Genomic DNA, 20094 nt, shown 5'->3' with positions numbered 1-20094 from the left:
TATTATTTAAATAATTATAAAAATATTTTTTTTTTAAATATTTCAAAAAAAACTTGAGGTTAGATTTAAATAGTTTGAATCATTCTAAACATGATTCTAAAACTTTAATTTTTTATATTTTTAAATTTATTTTTTTAATATTTTTTTATGAATACATATATATAAATATTTAAAAAAATATATAAATAATAAAAATTAATAATTTTAGTGTCATCATGTAGATATTCCAAAGATCTATCACATATAATTAAATCATACCATAATCACAAAATTTTGACATGATTACCTCTTATTTTCATACTTCCTCGTTCTTATCCTATTTTTAACAATAAAAATATAAAAAATAAAATATTTACTAAAATAATAACACATTACCTTACTTCCAATCAAAAATCAACGTCTCCTCCAACCAATGCTGTAATTTGATGAAATTTTTTTCTTTTTTCTTTTTTTTTCGGCATCTCGATGGTTTCATTGAGAGCCTCGAGAGTTCTCTGAGAAGTTCGAGAGCTTCTCAGAGAACTAAATCACCTGAGCTGCCACTAAAAGACAGCCCAGCCCTACTCCCCACCCCACTCCCCCGCCCTCCTTTTTTGCATGTGCCAATGTCGGTATGGTTCGATTCATACCGAACCAAACTGTATCGGTCCATACCGCTCAATTTTGGATGGTATGGATCCGAACCGTACCAAACCGAACGGTTCGAAGGAGTTTTTCGAAAAAACCTCTCAAATCGGATTGGCTGACCATCGGTCCAGCTCGATATGCCACATATCAAGCGGTTCAGCCTGATACAGCGAACACTGATCTGAATGTTCCTCCACTTGTCTTTCAGGTCACCAGGTTGATGTGTTTTGTGAAATACACGGCAACCAAATTCCAAAATTTTTGTCCATGGAAGAGTACCATCACTATTTACAGAAAATTTCTGCACTGCATCCTGCAATAGTAAAACTGCTCTTTAGTATGGCAAATGCTATCGAGCTACTTAGGTGAAACATTGCTATTTCAAATGCCTAAGGGTTAGAAAACAGGTGCGTAGAAACCTTAATAAAAGTATAAATAAACCAAAGAATTTTGTCATGACTAAACATTCATTTCCTAGCACCCAAAAATAGGGACGAGCTTCACAGTACAAAGCAAGTTGAAGCCTGAAATACTCGTCCTTCACAAGTTGCAATGCTTCAGACAGGACCAAAGTCACAACCCAGATATCACCATGTTCAGCATCACTAGAAATAAGGTGAGATCAAAGAATGTATACCTTCAGAGCTTCTTCCTCCTGGACAGTCCAAGCAAGTTTCTTTCGCCTGCCAGAAGGAATTATTGGGTTTGAACTGCAAAACAGAATAAAGGCAAAGTCAATCTTCACTAACCAACGCATACAGAAAAGACTGTTTGCTGCTTTCCAGCCTCCGAAAAATGAACTTAATAACAGAACCAGGTTCCAAAATTAACTCAATAGCTGTGAGAAGAATCCATGATTCTAAAGGACCAAAAACGCACATTTGAGGACCAAAAAGTAAAAAGTTTTTCATATATTTATATGGAAGGAGAGACAAACAGATGAAGGCATATCTATATAAATAAAGAGGCCTGGATGAAGTGCAAAGGTGTCACTAAGTGGTTGTGTGATTGCTGGGAGAAACAAAGAGATTCTCGATCAAAGTTGCAAGAAATTATTTAGTAAGGCATGTGAGGGTAGTATCATGGGTTTCTTCATAAGAATTTTGCAGACTTCAAATTTTGTGGGTTCACACATTTGCAAAAGTTTGCAAAGAGAAAAATACTATGACAGTAGCATCCCTGCCCGATCAGATCATACCAACTAAAAGGCCAAAAAGAATAGCACATTCAAATGTCTCCAACGACATAAATAAAGCATACTCTTATGGGGATTTCTCGTCCCCCGAGTGACTCCACATCCTTAGCCACTCCATTCTTATCTAACAACTGGATTCTTGTCTAAAAGACTAGCCCATCCAAGAAAATAAAGAGGGACACAGAGATAATAACCAAACCCACTGCCTCTCCCCCTTCCCCTAAATTAGATATTAGAACCCCAGGAGCAAGTATGTACCTCTTGGTTTTAACTCTCTCTTGCTTTACCTACAAGAATGAAAAGAGAAGTGCACCAACCAAGCGTGTTGGTGGACTTATCAATTACATAATAGGGGAAAAAAAATCTTGAGCTACACAGCACAACAGCCATCCATCTTACAATAAGACATATCAGCCATCCATCCAATACTCTTCACTCTTAGGTCAGACATGCAGCACTCGCGCCAAATGCTAGTACAAAATAAACACAAACACGGCAGCCTCATTATCATCTAGGCTCCATTAATATAATACAAGCTAGGATGTTTGCTTCATTAACCCTCTATTAGTGTAGCTCAAACACAGTGTTCTTTTTTCCCCTACACTCCATTGTTGTAATGATGGCCCACTGGGATTTCTTTTGAAGAACATATATTATGCTCACACTCCATGCGGTAATTTAGGCAAAACAGGTGTAGGTTGTCTACATATAGCATTCAATGAAAAATTATTTGCACTAGTAGGGATTGATGAGATAAAATGCAATTAGGTGTAATCACAAGAAATTGCAATTAGAGATAAAGAGAAAGTTTCCCCTCAGGTGTAATAAATTCAGAATACTTACTAATGCTTGGATCGATATCTGTACTTTAAATTTTTGCCCGGTGAAGCGTCGTTCCAGCCCTGGTCTCCTACTGTTCCTTGGGGATGACATGCCTCACCTACAGCAGCATCCTGTCTTCTACTCTCACAGTGCTTCTCACTGGTTTGTGGAGATGGTGATTTATGGCCGGTATCATGGTCAAGAAAAGCTTCTACTTGCCCTTGATTTTTCAAGTGCTGTGTATGTAAATGATCATCAGCTGAATCAATGTTACTGTTTTGCTTAGCTTTGGAAACGTCATAAGCATGTACAACAGTAGATGTATCCCTATCCTCACAGGGTAACTTACCATTATCAATTCCTTCTTGAGGTTCTGTTGGTTGCTGGTGCTCTGCCACCCAAACATGTTCACTGTTATTGCCTAATTCATTCTCCACATTGATGATGGTATCAGCATCCTCAGATTCAGGGAAGCTAACTTTCTTGAACATCTTATCATGTTTATTTTCCACTGGATTATGAGACACATCACATCCCTCAACACCAGATGGATTATCCATTTGGTTACCGCACAGCTCGGCTTTATCACAAACCTTGGTAACTTCTATTTGCTGGTGTTTTTCTTGTGCTATTGAAAAGCTCACATTCAGCTTGTCTGCGTGAGGGACAGCTGACTGATGACTCAAATTTCCAGCAACATCTGCTTGACTTGTTTCTCTATGAACTTTTGGAGATGATTGTTCCTTTCGATGCCCAGGAATAGGATCCTTTCCAAGAAAAACTGAAAGGGCTTTCTTGGCTGATGAAAGCTTTTCCCTGGCTTTGCAATATGCAATAGCAGCTCTTCTAAATGAACAGAAAGGGAAGTAGAAAAGACAAGTCTTCTCAACTTTAACAAATGCTCCCAAACAGCTTTCATGGACACCTATTGAACAGCCACTGGCACTACAACTTAACAATTGACCACCATTATCGCAGTTTATACATAGGCCCTGTTCTGTCCAATCCCCAGTAACAGAATCATGATTTGCAAGGCTTTGAGAAGTCAGTAAGCGGTGCTTCTCGTTATCAAAGACATCACAAAGATTAAAATCAGAAGGAACATCACAAGCACCGTCGCTATCACTTGATGCCTGTGATATCACACTTGGCACACCAGAAAATAAGTCTGTCTTGCCGGATGCTGGATTCACATTCTTTGTACTTCTATCTGAAGTTGCATTTTGAAGACTTTGAGTAATCTTTCAACAATTGAATGGTATCACCACCAGTACTACCAATGTCTTGATGTAAGTGACTACTACCAGCATCAGGCATGTTCTGCTTGGGCAAATACCGTCCAAGTCCAGAAGAATCCTTTTGCAAGTTTACATCATTACGATCAGAAGGTGGTGCAGCTGAAGTTTGTCTGAGTGGCTGGATTTCACCACCTTTTCCAAGTCTAGAAGAACCTAGTTTCAAATTGAATTTACCACCATCAGGAGCTGAAGCAGCTAAAGTTTGTATTAGTGGCTCGATTTCACCACTGCTAAAATTAATCCTCTCGCCATGTGAAACATTCCGCTTATTCACATGCTGTGCAGATCCAGGATGATCTTCTTGCAAGGTCACTGTGCCACCATCATGTGCAGTAACAGGTGACCTCGGTTTTGGTGACTGGATTTCAGCATCCTTTCTGCTTAATCTAAGCTTCTTTGCTCTTTGATTATCATCATCAATGCTGCATCGCAAACAATCTGCTCGACTATGTATGCACAAGCCATAGGTTCCTTCAAAGATGAGAGAAGTTGACTATGGCCCTCCAGAGTGGATGACAGCTGCGGACAACATAAATTCATATAAGGCAAGCATTATATAAATCATGTTATTTAGTTGGGCGTACAAAATTGGGGATTAAACATACTAACTGAAGAGAAGACTTTGGTAGGGAAGCCTTCTTTTGGAGAATAAACTGGTGAAGGTCAGGAGCATGCAGCCTGTCTTTATCATTTTCAAGTATGCATAAACCTGCCACCTAACAAAACAAATCCATGGCTTACAAGTCAGCTGGAGTAAGTTACATAAATTAGATGATGACACAATGGTAGGCACTGAAAAGGCAGACGAGAAATCCAAAAAAAACTTAGGCAATTTGGTGCTAGCCAAGATGTTTGAATGCACTAAGTTGAAACATCGACCCAAATAAAGGATTATAACATTGACAGGCAAAAAAAGAACCTCCAGGAAAAATGGAACATTGTATTTCTGAACAGGAGAACTGTTTTCAAGTAGTCTCAACAGATGATATCATATGTATTAATCTGTCACGCCCCCGACCCGAGATTGTGAGTCGAGGGTCATGGCAACCGCCGCATACTTATAGAATACTTTTCCCATAAGCATGCAAGGCATCTCATCATGATATCTTCATAAATAGTTAAATATATATATATTTTTTTCATTCAATAATCAAACCTTGGTTCAATATACATATCAAAACTAAGTGTTCAAGAGAAAGTAACTGTCTGACAAGTCAATACTAAAACAAAACTAAAGGTCTTGAATCAATTCTGAGAAAATCCTAAATCAATGAGTTAACTCCACCTCTAATCGCTCTCCCAACCAAAATCCCGCATCATGCTAATTTTCTGGATCTGTAAGAAAAACATAAAACTTATCATGAGCTAAATAGCCCAGTAAGCAGTGTATACCTTTAACTGAATAATCAGGCAAATAATACCATGCATAACAAATCAATATATAATTTCATGAAACCATATTCATACTGTCAATCATATATAAAAGTCAATTCGTCATAATTTCCAATTATGCTTTTCTTCTTAAATTCATCAATTTCTTAAATTCTTCTTACCAACCATGACTATGACCACATTATCCCTGTGGCAAGGTCATAATACCGCATATCTGCTTGCGGTGGGTTGCGAATCATTTGGCAGTCAAGTCCTTTGGGAACCGCTGGTCTAACTGGCGGTTTTTGTCGCTGGTCTATCTGGCGACATGTCGCTGGTCTCACTGGTGACATAAATCCTCAGGACAGTCAATTGCCAACGTATATGCCCCCATTGGCGGGGTCCTCAACACAGTCAGGTTGTCAATTTCATATTGTCTTCCAATTCATATATTATTTTCAAGAATAATAAAATTAATTGATATTCGAGTCAAATCAATTATAACATTCTTTGAGATCATATATAATAATTGCTCAGCAAATAACATCAATCATAAATAATTTTCTATAATTAACTTTCATCATAAATAATTCCAACAATTATTTCAATAAATAATTTCAATCACAAGCATGCATAAATTTATTTAATTCATAATTTATCAGATAAATTCAGTAAAAGTAAAACACTACTTACCTCGAACGCATTCCAATAAATCCATAAAATTCTATAAATTTTCTTCCAAAAATTCTGTTCGTAGATCATATCGTGATATCCCATGATCAAACATCCACAATCCTATACAGAATCAATTTGAATAATTAGAAAGAATACGAATACTATTTTTCAACGGTTTAGATTGGGTCCGATCATCTAATTTCATCTAATCAAAATCTAATTAGGACCTAAACGATCCAAAGTTTGACTATCAGATCAAATCGGATTCGAAGTGATAGGACCAAGGTTTCTTCATCGATTTCATAAAATCAAATGGAGAGAGAAAATCAGAGGAGAGAGAATTCATGAGGTACAATTCGAATTGATCAGGTGACACAATCCAACATTACGATGGGTCCAATATCTCGATTGGTGAAATCAATGTGATCAAATCAAGTCATGGCTAGATCGGAATCATGGATGATCAAATCTAAAGATTCATGGTCTGATCAGGGTGGGTGCCAGTACGTTGTCTGACAATCATGGATCAGGGTTCTTCATTAGAATCAGATCAGACTTATTAAAAGAAATTTCTTCATTCACTAACCTTTTTTTTAGAGAGAGAATCAATCAAGAGAGAGAATATTTTAGAGAGAGAAAATTTTAGAGAGAGAAAATTCTAGAGAGAGAAAACTCATCTTGAATTCTTCAGACAATATGATTCAACAAATTCGATCGATCAGATCAAATCATGCTAAGATTATCATGTGGACAATTCAATAAGATTATGAGAAATAAAATCTAAAAATACTTGATCTGATCAAAGTGGATGTCGGTGTACCGTCCGACGATCACGGATCAAAAATCCATCACGAGGATCATTTAAATTCATCATCATTCTTCTCAAAATTTTAAAAATCTTAAGAGAGAAATAATCTAGAGAGAGAAAGTAGAGAGAGAAAGTCTAATTCTAGAGAGAGAAAGTCAGGGTTCAGACTGAAGTGAAGAGAGAGAAGAGAGAGAAACTCTCTCTCATCAATTTCAATTTTTTATTTATTTATTTATTTATTTATTTACTTACTTATTTGTTCATATATATATATATATATATATAAATATATATATATATATATTATTTTTATTATTATTATTATTTTCTTTTTTTTCTTTTCTTTTCTTTTCTTCTTTTTTTTTCTTTTCTTTTTCTTTTTCTCTTTTTCCTTCTTTCTCTTTTCTTTTTCTTCTTTTTCTTTTTCTTCTTTTTCTTCTTTTCTTCTTTTTTTTTTTTCCTGGTTCTTCCCACGCCGGAACAGAGGAACGGCGTGGCCCATGTTTTGCCGGGCCGTTCAGGCCACGGCCGCCGTGGCGGAGGCCGGCGGCCGACGGGGGCCACTCCCCCGGTCACGGAGGGGCGTGGCCGACGATCAATTCCGATCGCCGGCGTCGGAAATCCAAAGAAAAAAGTTCAAAAACAGGGTCTCTTTCCCGTTCGGAAATCGGCGACTCTCGTCGCCGGCAGCCGCGCACAGAAGCATGGGAGGAAGGGGAAGAAGGAAGGGAAGAAGAAGGAGACTTACCTCAGCCTCCGGAGACCTCGCCGGCGAGCAATTACGGCGAGAATCGAACGGTGTCCGCGGCTCTAATTCGAGAAAATCGGAGAGAAAGAGAGAGGGAGGAAGCCAATGATCGGTCTCAAGAGGGAGAGGATCTTCTTATAGAGCACCCTAGGACTCCGAGGGGTCCTAGGAGTCCTATTTTGCCCGGAAATCGTCGGAGAAGAAGACTCCTACCGGGAGTCTTCTTCCCGGTTTGAATCCCCTGTTTTCCTTTTTTTTTTTTTTTTTTTTTGGGCCTTGATCTGCTGGGCTGGGTTGGTTTGGGCTATCACATTCTTCACCCCTAAAAAAAAATTTTGTCCTCGAAATTTTTCATACCTGTCACCATTGTATTGGAAGCCTGTGGATTCTGTTGAGTAAGCGCATAAACTCTTCCCTGGGTTTTTTGAATTCGGTCCGCCACCCTTATGTTGTCCTTCATGAGTTCTTTGGCCAACTAGATTTTCAGTATTTAACGGGCGGCTAGCAATTTTATGATCCTTCTGACCACATTTGAAACAAGCACCTGTATTCCAATAGCAATCCTTATCTGCATGATTTTTGCTACATCTGGAGCACGGCTCACCATCAATCTGTTGAGTCTTATTGTCTACTGCTCCCTTAGCTGATCTTTTGATGTTTTTATTTTTCTGCCCTTGTGTATCATTTGATTGTGCTCTCTCTTGCAATTTCTTGAGTAGTTCTTGTCATTCTACGGGGAGGCATGGTAACCTTGTAGTAGTAGAACCTTATTAGATTCATTGATCTATTTGTTAGGATGGGTTTATTATGGTGTTCATACTCTAACGTCCCAATATTCCTAATGTTTACCCACCTACACTCATACTATGTCAATTTCTATGTGTCATAATTTATCCACTTATGCTCTGATACCATATTAATTGTCACGCCCCTGACCCGAGATTGTGAGTCGAGGGTCATGGCAACCGCCGCATACTTATAGAATACTTTTCCCATAAGCATGCAAGGCATCTCATCATGATATCTTCATAAATAGTTAAATATTTTTTTTTTTCATTCAATAATCAAACCTTGGTTCAATATACAAATCAAAACTAAGTGTTCAAAAGAAAGTAACTGTTTGACAAGTCAATACTAAAAAAAAACTAAAGGTCTTGAATCAATTCTGAGAAAATCCTAAATCAATGAGTTAACTCCACCTCTAATCGCTCTCCCAACCGAAATCCCGCATCATGCTAATTTTCTGGATCTGTAAGAAAAACATAAAACTTATCATGAGCTAAATAGCCCAGTAAGCAGTGTATACCTTTAACTGAATAATCAGGCAAATAATACCATGCATAACAAATCAATATGTAATTTCATGAAACCATATTCATACTGTCAATCATATATAAAAGTCAATTCGTCATAATTTCCAATTATACTTTTCTTCTTAAATTCATCAATTTCTTAAATTCTTCTTACCAACCATGACTATGACCACATTATCCCTGTGGCAGGGTCATAATACCGCGTATTTGCTTGCGGTGGGCTGCGAATCATCTGGCAGCCAAGTCCTTTGGGAACCGCTGGTCTAACTGGCGGTTTTTATCGCTGGTCTATCTGGCGACATGTCGCTGGTCTCACTGGCGATATAAATCCTCAGGACAGTCAATTGCCAACGTATATGCCCCCATTGGCGGGGTCCTCAATACAGTCAGGTTGTCAATTTCATATTGTCTTCCAATTCATATATTATTTTCAAGAATAATAAAATTAATTGATATTCGAGTCAAATCAATTATAACATTCTTTGAGATCATATATAATAATTGCTCAGCAAATAACATCAATCATAAACAATTTTCTACAATTAACTTTCATCATAAATAATTCCAACAATTATTTCAATAAATAATTTCAATCACAAGCATACATAAATTTATTTAATTCATAATTTACCAGATAAATTCAGTAAAAGTAAAACACTATTTACCTCGAACGCATTCCAATAAATCCATAAAATTCTATAAATTTTCTTCCAAAAATTCTGTTCGTAGATCATATCGTGATATCCCATGATCAAACATCCACAATCCTATACAGAATCAATTTGAATAATTAGAAAGAATACGAATACTATATTTCAACGGTTTAGATTGGATCCGATCATCTAATTTCATCTAATCAAAATCTAATTAGGACCTAAACGATCCAAAGTTTGACTATCAGATCAAATCGGATTCGAAGTGATAGGACCAAGGTTTCTTCATCGATTTCATAAAATCAAGTGGAGAGAGAAAATCAGAGGAGAGAGAATTCATGAGGTACAATTCGAATTGATCAGGTGACACAATCCAACATTACGATGGGTCCAATATCTCGATTGGTGAAATCAATGTGATCAAATCAAGTCATGGCTAGATCGGAATCATGGATGATCAAATCTAAAGATTCATGGTCTGATTAGGGTGGGTGCCAGTACGTTGTCTGACAATCATGGATCAGGGTTCTTCATTAGAATCAGATCAGACTTATTAAAAGAAATTTCTTCATTCACTAACCTTTTTTTTAGAGAGAGAATCAATCAAGAGAGAGAATATTTTAGAGAGAGAAAATTCTAGAGAGAGAAAATTCTAGAGAGAGAAAACTCATCTTGAATTCTTCAGACAATATGATTCAACAAATTCGATCGATCAGATCAAATCATGCTAAGATTATCATGTGGACAATTCAATAAGATTATGAGAAATAAAATCTAAAAATACTTGATCTGATCAAAGTGGATGTCGGTGTACCGTCCGACGATCACGGATCAAAAATCCATCACGAGGATCATTTAAATTCATCATCATTCTTCTCAAAATTTTAGAAATCTTAAGAGAGAAATAATCTAGAGAGAGAAAGTAGAGAGAGAAAGTCTAATTCTAGAGAGAGAAAGTCAGGGTTCAGACTGAAGTGAAGAGAGAGAAGAGAGAGAAACTCTCTCTCTCATCAATTTCAATTTTTTATTTATTTATTTATTTATTTATTTACTTACTTATTTGTTCATATATATATATATATATATATATATATATATATATATATATATATATATATATATATATATATAAATATATATATATATATATTTTATTATTATTATTATTATTATTTTCTTTTTTTTCTTTTCTTTTCTTTTCTTTTTTTTTTTCTTTTCTTTTTCTTTTTCTCTTTTTCCTTCTTTCTCTTTTCTTTTTCTTCTTTTCCTTTTTCTTCTTTTTCTTCTTTTCTTCTTTTTTTTTTTTTCCTGGTTCTTCCCACGCCGGAACAGAGGAACGGCGTGGCCCATGTTTTGCCGGGCCGTTCAGGCCACGGCCACCGCGGCGGAGGCTGACGGCCGATGGGGGCCACTCCCCCGGTCACGGAGGGGCGTGGCCGGTGATCAATTCTGATCGCCGGCGCCAGAAAATCCAAAGAAAAAAGTTCAAAAACAGGGTCTCTTTCCCGTTCGGAAATCGGTGACTCTCGTCGCCGGCAGCCGCGCACAGAAGCATGGGAGGAAGGGGAAGAAGGAAGGGAAGAAGAAGGAGACTTACCTCAGCCTCCGGAGACCTCGCCGGCGAGCAATTACGGCGAGAATCGAACGGTGTCCGCGGCTCTAATTCGAGGAAATTGGAGAGAAAGAGAGAGGGAGGAAGCCAATGATCGGTCTCAAGAGGGAGAGGATCTTCTTATAGAGCACCCTAGGACTTCGAGGGGTCCTAGGAGTCCTATTTTGCCCGGGAATCGCCGGAGAAGAAGACTCCTACCGGGAGTCTTCTTCCCGGTTTGAATCCCTTGTTTTCCTTTTTTTTTTTTTTTTTTTTTGGGCCTTGATCTGCTGGGCTGGGTTGGTTTGGGCTATCACATTCTTCACCCCTAAAAAGAAATTTCATCCTCGAAATTTTTCATACCTGTCACCATTGTATTGGAAGCCTGTAGATTCTGTTGAGTAAGCGCATAAACTCTTCCCTGGGTTTTTTGAATTCGGTCCGCCACCCTTATGTTGTCCTTCATGAGTTCTTTGGCCAACTAGATTTTCAGTATTTAACGGGCGGCTAGCAATTTTATGATCTTTCTGACCACATTTGAAACAAGCACCTGTATTCCAATAGCAATCCTTATCTGCATGATTTTTGCCACATCTGGAGCACGGCTCACCATCAATCTGTTGAGTCTTATTGTCTACTGCTCCCTTAGCTGATCTTTTGATGTTTTTATTTTTCTGCCCTTGTGTATCATTTGATTGTGCTCTCTCTTGCAATTTCTTGAGTAGTTCTTGTCATTCTACGGGAGGCATGGTAACCTTGTAGTAGTAGAACCTTATTAGATTCATTGATCTATTTGTTAGGATGGGTTTATTATGGTGTTCATACTCTAACGTCCCAATATTCCTAATGTTTACCCACCTACACTCATACTATGTCAATTTCTATATGTCATAATTTATCCACTTATGCTCTGATACCATATTAATTGTCACGCTCCCGACCCGAGATTGTGAGTCGAGGGTCATGGCAACCGCCGCATACTTATAGAATACTTTTCCCATAAGCATGCAAGGCATCTCATCATGATATCTTCACAAATAGTTAAATATATTTTTTTTTTCATTCAATAATCAAACATTGGTTCAATATACAAATCAAAACTAAGTGTTCAAAAGAAAGTAACTGTCTGACAATTCAATACTAAAACAAAACTAAAGGTCTTGAATCAATTCTGAGAAAATCCTAAATCAATGAGTTAACTCCACCTCTAATCGCTCTCCCAACCGAAATCCCGCATCATGCTAATTTTCTGGATCTGTAAGAAAAACATAAAACTTATCATGAGCTAAATAGCCCAGTAAGCAGTGTATACCTTTAACTGAATAATCAGGCAAATAATACCATGCATAACAAATCAATATGTAATTTCATGAAACCATATTCATACTGTCAATCATATATAAAAGTCAATTCGTCATAATTTCCAATTATGCTTTTCTTCTTAAATTCATCAATTTCTTAAATTCTTCTTACCAACCATGACTATGACCACATTATCCCTGTGGCAGGGTCATAATACCGCGTATCTGCTTGCGGTGGGCTACGAATCATCTGGTAGCCAAGTCCTTTGGGAACCGCTGGTCTAACTGGCGGTTTTTGTCGCTGGTCTATCTGGCGACATGTCGCTGGTCTCACTGGCGATATAAATCCTTAGGACAGTCAATTGCCAACGTATATGCCCCCATTGGTGGGGTCCTCAACACAGTCAGGTTGTCGACTTCATATTGTCTTTCAATTCATATATTATTTTCAAGAATAATAAAATTAATTGATATTCGAGTCAAATCAATTATAACATTCTTTGAGATCATATATAATAATTGCTCAGCAAATAACATCAATCATAAACAATTTTCTACAATTAACTTTCATCATAAATAATTCCAACAATTATTTCAATAAATAATTTCAATCACAAGCATGCATAAATTTATTTAATTCATAATTTACCAGATAAATTCAGTAAAAGTAAAACACTACTTACCTCGAACGCATTCCAATAAATCCATAAAATTCTATAAATTTTCTTCCAAAAATTCTATTCGTAGATCATATCGCGATATCCCATGATCAAACATCCACAATCCTATACAGAATCAATTTGAATAATTAGAAGGAATACGAATACTATATTTCAACGGTTTAGATTGGGTCCAATCATCTAATTTCATCTAATCAAAATCTAATTAGGACCTAAACGATCCAAAGTTTGACTATCAGATCAAATCGGATTCGAAGTGATAGGACCAAGGTTTCTTCATCGATTTCATAAAATCAAGTGGAGAGAGAAAATCAGAGGAGAGAGAATTCATGAGGTACAATTCGAATTGATCAGGTGACACAATCCAACATTACGATGGGTCCAATATCTCGATTGGTGAAATCAATGTGATCAAATCAAGTCATGGCTAGATCGGAATCATGGATGATCAAATCTAAAGATTCATGGTCTGATTAGGGTGGGTGCCAGTACGTTGTCTGACAATCATGGATCAGGGTTCTTCATTAGAATCAGATCAGACTTATTAAAAGAAATTTCTTCATTCACTAACCTTTTTTTTAGAGAGAGAATCAATCAAGAGAGAGAATATTTTAGAGAGAGAAAATTCTAGAGAGAGAAAACTCATCTTGAATTCTTCAGACAATATGATTCAACAAATTCGATCGATCAGATCAAATCATGCTAAGATTATCACGTGGACAATTCAATAAGATCATGAGAAATAAAATCTAAAAATACTTGATCTGATCAAAGTGGGTGTCGGTGTACCGTCCGACGATCACGGATCAAAAATCCATCACGAGGATCATTTAAATTCATCATCATTCTTCTCAAAATTCTAGAAATCTTAGGAGAGAGAAATAATCTAGAGAGAGAATTCTAGAGAGAGAAAGTAGAGAGAGAAAGTCTAATTCTAGAGAGAGAAAGTCAGGGTTCAGACTGAAGTGAAGAGAGAGAAACTCTCTCTCTCATCAATTTCAATTATTTATTTATTTATTTACTTACTTATTTGTTCATATATATATATATATATATATATATTTTATTATTATTATTATTATTATTTTCTTTTTTTTTCTTTTCTTTCTTTTCTTTTCTTCTTTTTTTTTTCTTTTCTTTTTCTTTTTCTCTTTTTCCTTCTTTCTCTTTTCTTTTTCTTCTTTTTCTTTTTCTTCTTTTTCTTCTTTTCTTCTTTTTTTTTTTTTTCCTGGTTCTTCCCACGCCGGAACAGAGGACCGGCGTGGCCCATGTTTTGCCGGGCCGTTGAGGCCACGGCCGCCGCGGCAGAGGCCGGCGGCCGATGGGGGCCACTCCCCCGGTCACGGAGGGGCGTGGCCGGCGATCAATTTCGATCGCCGGCGCCGGAAAATCCAAAGAAAAAAGTTCAAAAACAGGGTCTCTTTCCCGTTCGGAAATCGGCGACTCTCGTCGCCGGCAGCCGCGCACAGAAGCATGGGAGGAAGGGGAAGAAGGAAGGGAAGAAGAAGGAGACTTACCTCAGCCTCCGGAGACATCGCCGGCGAGCAATTATGGCGAGAATCGAACGGTGTCCGCGGCTCTAATTCGAGGAAATCAGAGAGAAAGAGAGAGGGAGGAAGCCAATGATCGGTCTCAAGAGGGAGAGGATCTTCTTATAGAGCACCCTAGGACTCCGAGGGGTCCTAGGAGTCCTATTTTGCCCGGGAATCGCCGGAGAAGAAGACTCCTACGGGGAGTCTTCTTCCCGATTTGAATCCCCTGTTTTCCTTTTTTTTTTTTTTTTTTTTTTTTGGGCCTTGATCTGCTGGGCTGGGTTGGTTTGGGCTATCACATAATCAATACTCGATTGATTGCTCCAAGGCTATCGATAAATAAGATTTGTTTAAATCACTATTTGTTTTTAAGAAGCATGGATACTTCAAATCACATGCCATATCCGTATTAGTACCAATACCTGTTGGACACTTCTCAGATATAAATTTGATACTTGTGTTAAGTGCCGTACTTTTCAAAATTAAAAAAACAAGCAGATACTTCTTGGGTACGCTTAAGATACTTACCTGATACCTTGAAAAATGAGGCGAAAGCTTTTGTCTCTTTTTTTCATGTTAACCTTTTGATTGTGAAATAGGATTCAGATCCCAGCGGGACGTCTCGTGGGACACCGAGATGGGGTACCATCCCATATATTAGGACAGGCCGTCCCGTTAGCATCCCAGCATCCCGATCGGGATGCCTTGAGACATCCTCTGTCCCAAATATCGGGACGGTGTGGGACGGCGATGCGTCCCGTTCCATGAAAAAATAGGGACGGCCCCGCCTCATGGGATTTAAAATCTTATGAATGGTCAATTTGAAGTTTATGATGTTAATATTAAAATATGAAGTAAAGATTTGAGTGTATGGATTTGAAATGATGACCAAATCATCTTGCCAGCCAATCCCAATACTTCCAAAAGTTTGTAATTTGGAACAGATCTCAACCTAGATTTGCGAGGCTACCTTGCAGCCTAAACTTCATTATGGCCTCATAGCATATAGTAGCTAAGATACAATGTGGTCCCATGGCTGAATGGTTGACCAGGTGTTAATATCATGTTCTAAGAAAGATTTCACATCAAATATCACCTGTGTTGTATAGCTCATCTAATCACCATGCATTAAAATCCTTCATTTGGAAGGGAAAAGAAAGCTAAAATAATTTGGAACCATAGAATTACAATGGCACCTATATGTGGCTTGACTTTTGCATCTAATATGTCTTCAATTTCTTTTATATATGCTCCAATAATGAAAGGTATTGTGTTCTTTAAGAAAAGAGTAAATTAAGACGCTCATGTTGGCATGTCAATGGACAATGATATAAAAAATCAATAGCATGTACTAAGAAGTTTTTATGGAAATCATTGCTTCTCCCAAAGATGATTAATGACTTGTCCAACAGACTCCAGTAACAATTGGTAGGTCCATTTTCATGGTAGGAACACGTGCGCACAAAGCAAAGGTACTTTACCACATAACCAAGGCCCATTATCTTAGAAAAGGGATATAATATATTGAGACTTATGTAATCGGATTCTGAAATGCTTATCTGATTATATGCATACAAATATAACAAATGAGCCATTCATGCATGTTCGTATGTGTTTAAAAATTTGCCTGCTGGATACAACAAGGACATGAAAGGAACTTGCAAAGCAAGGGTAATGCACTAAGAACTTGATTGAAATTCAGTTCCCTATGCTATGAGCCTAAGGAAATGTTGATTCGTTGCATGCTATCCTTCGAAGCATGGACACAAATATAGGAGATGGCTACAAAACAATACAGACATGTTAATAGAACAAATCTTGAAATATTAGGATACAATGCAGCTAGGGTACATCAAGAAATACATACACAAATGCACGTAAATTTATCAATATATATTTATGCATTTTATATGTACATAAGTCCATACAAAACATATATACATATAAAGAAAAAGTGTTCATGTGTAGTAGGCTATCAAAATAATGTAGTCCATGCTTTATCCAGTAGAAATAACTTTTACAAGCTCACCGCTAGTTATTATTCCATATACTATGATCTACACTTTATATTTTAATATTAATATCAACAAATTAGAAAGCCATCCTCCCTCTCATTTTTGGAGGTATAAAGTATCCAAGAAGTAACTGAAGTGCTTTCTAATCTTGAAAAAGAGGATTCTTAACATGCTTATTGGGCACGTATCCAAGAAGTATCCAACAAGTATTGGTATGCGATACATATATACTATATGGACATAAAAGGATTTAGGTCCCAATGGGATGTCCCACGGGACACTGAGATAGGGTACCATCCCATGTGTTGAGATAGTTTCGTCCCGCTAGCGGTCCAGCATCCCAATCGAAACATCTTAGAACATCCTCTATTCCAAGTGTCGAGACAGGGCGAGATGGCGGCACATCCCATTCCATAAAAAATTCAGGATGGCCTCGTCCCACGGGATCTAAAACTTTGTATGGACACAACATGTGGTTTGAAGTATTTGTGCTTCCCATATATTATCTTACTTTTTTGCTCTGTCGAAGATATTATATTTATTAAAAAAAAAAAAGATTAGAGGACTACAAGCAATGCTATGCCAACACAAAACTTTAGGCGTACATGGTGCTTCATACCTAATATGGGTTACTTGACTTGAGGTAGTTTATTAAGCAAGATTTATTAATTTATGGCTCCTTTATTGATGTGCCCAGGCCTAAATAACTATCTTGTATAGGTAAGAATAAAGATTGGAGCACAGAAAAAGAGAGAGAAAAAAAAAAGAAACCTTTGAAATCTGATTGATAAGAAAATCGCCACAATCAGATCACAAAGGGGTAGAACGCCACACTCAAGAAAAGAAGAATGTGAGTGATAAGTTCTAGGGTTTATAACTCGCCACTAACACACAGGGGTTAGATAAGAGAAATCAGCAACACTCATTTTCATTCATTGAAATCTGAATTGAATACATAGGTCGCCTCCCTTTATATAGATAAGAGAGGGAACATAAAACATTCAGTAAATGGAAGGAAATAACAGAATTTGACTATCATAGAAATGATGATGGCTATATCTTGCTACAAAGAAAATAATAGTGGCCGTATCTTGCTACTATGAAAATTATGGTGGCTGGAGATCATGGTGAATTAGGAAGAACAAAATAACTTTGGCTGCATCTTGCTACTATGGAAATGATGGTGGCTGGAGATCATGGTGAATTAGGAAGAACAAAACAACCTTGATTGCGTCTTGCTATTATGAAAATGATGCTGGCTGGAGATCATGGTGAATTAGGAAGAACATAACAAGCTTCTAAACTCGACTTTTTTTCCAAGCAATAATTCCTTTCAAATTCCTACCAAATCTGATTCGCACCATATCATGCTCCTACGTATGTGAGTAAAATCATCAATTTGGCTCTTGGATCCATATATGGCATGTGATCATCTCTTTCTTCATGATGGTGCACATCATTTCTCCCTTGTTGAGTAGGATTTGCCCTCAAATCCAAGTCTTCCTCATCAACTTCCACTCCATGTTGTGACACAACATAGCCAAGAAAGACTATGCGATCGCAGCACATGATTCATCAATCTCATGAATGTGCTAGGTGCGTTGGACAAGCCAAATGGCATGACCGTCCACTCATACAATCCGAACTTGGTCTTGAATGCGGTCTTCCATTCATCACCTTCCTTCATGCGAATCTGATGGTATCCGCTCCTAAGGTCTATTTTTGAGAAGACCTTAGCTCCATGCAACTCATCAAGCATATCATCCAGTCACGGGATTGGATAGCGATATTTTATTGTGATCTTGTTTATCGCCCTACTATCCACGCACATCCGCATAGATCCATCCTTCTTTAGTACCAACAAAGCTGGTACTGAACATGGGCTCATAGACTCCCTCACATAACCCTTCTCCAAAAGATCCGCAACTTGCCGCTGCAACTCTTTGGCCTCCTCGGGATTGCATCTATAGGCTGGTCTATTTGGTAGGGCAAACCCTGGAATGAGATCAATCTGATGCTCGATCCCTCTGATTGGTGGCAATCCTTTTGGTAATTCTTCAGGGAACACATCTATAAATTCCTCCAAGATCTCCTTCATTTGCGGTGGAAGGGAGACTTCTTCACTTGGAACCTGCTTAGCTACAAGAACAAAAATAATTTCATGGTTAGTCAAAACTCGCTTCACTTCTCCCTTGTTGGCAAATAGATTCTCTTTCTTGCCCTTTTCAATCACAAGCTGATCCTTCTGGACCTGTTGCGGGCTAAGTGGTGCCAACACTATGTTCTTCCCATTCTTGGCAAATGAATAGGTGTTTTTGAAGCCGTCATGAATAGCCCTCCGATCGTACTGCCAAGGCCTTCCCAAAAGAAGATGGCTGGCTTTCATAGGAACCACATCACAAACAACCTCATCTTTGTAGGACTTGCCAATAGAGAAAGGTACTACAACCTGCTTTGTAACCTTCACATCACCATCGTCAGTAAGCCATTGCAATCTATAGGGATGGGGATGCTTCATAGTCACCAAATTAAGTTTTTCTATCAAAATAGTAGAAGCCACATTGGTACAGCTACCTCCATCAATGATAACACCACATACCTTATCATGGATGGTGCACCTGGTATGGAAGATATTTTTGCGCTGCTCATCATCCACTTTGGCTTGTAGGTTCAGGTTGCGACGAATAACCAACAACTTTCCTTCATCTACAAACTCCACATAATCTTCTTTTACCTCTTCCAAAATAGCCTCATCTTCACTTTCAATTTCTTCTTGTGACTCTCGAATGAACATCACCCTCTTGTTTGGACATTCAGAGGCTATATGACCGTAACCAAGACACTTGAAACACTTGATATCTCGACTTCGTCTGGGAGGTTGTGAATTTTCCACCTCTTTTTCTTTGGCCGTATCTGTGACTCGCTTGCTAGAATCATCTTTTTCTACTTGTTTTGGCACCGTCTTAGGGACGGACCATGGTGAAAGGAAGATGAGTTGGTAGTCTTACTTGGCTTACTTGCACCACGCTTGCGCTGTCTCTCCACCTTAACAGCAAGTTTGATCACATCGTCAAGGAACACATAAGATTGCAACTCCACCGTATCAGCAATCTCCTTATTCAAGCCTCCTAAGAACCTTGCAATGGTCTGTTCTTGAGGTTCTCGCAAATCGCATCTCACCATCAGCATCTCAAATTCTTTGACATAATCCTCAACACACATCCCTCCTTGTCTCAAGCTTTGTAACTTGATGTACAGCTCCTGCTTATAATATTGAGGGACAAATCGCTTCTCCATGATCCGCTTCATAAGCCTCCAGTTCCAGATCTCCTCTTCTCCATCCCTCCTACGCTGAGCTTTCACATTCTCCCACCAAAGATTAGCATAATCAGTGAATTCAAGGGCAGCAAGTTTACATTTTTTTACCTCAGAATAGTCTTGACATTCAAAGACCTTCTCCACACG

The 20094-nt window shown here is 37.9% G+C and overlaps 1 protein-coding gene across 1 annotated transcript; it reads right to left on the bottom strand.

Moving 5' to 3' along the window:
• Positions 1–302: 302 nt before the first annotated feature.
• LOC105051333 (uncharacterized) lies at positions 303–19926 on the bottom strand. Its single transcript, XM_073243013.1, is given in 8 exon segments — positions 303–940; positions 1265–1337; positions 2666–3876; positions 3878–4410; positions 4413–4461; positions 4548–4658; positions 18488–19449; positions 19647–19926. Coding segments are annotated over 8 exon segments (3645 nt in total). The 3' UTR covers positions 303–514.
• Positions 19927–20094: the final 168 nt, after the last annotated feature.

Source organism: Elaeis guineensis, chromosome 9, assembly GCF_000442705.2.
Source record: "Elaeis guineensis isolate ETL-2024a chromosome 9, EG11, whole genome shotgun sequence".
NCBI lineage: Eukaryota > Viridiplantae > Streptophyta > Magnoliopsida > Arecales > Arecaceae > Elaeis > Elaeis guineensis.
Note: the sequence above shows the minus strand (reverse complement) of the source record. Positions and strands in the feature narration are given on the sequence as shown.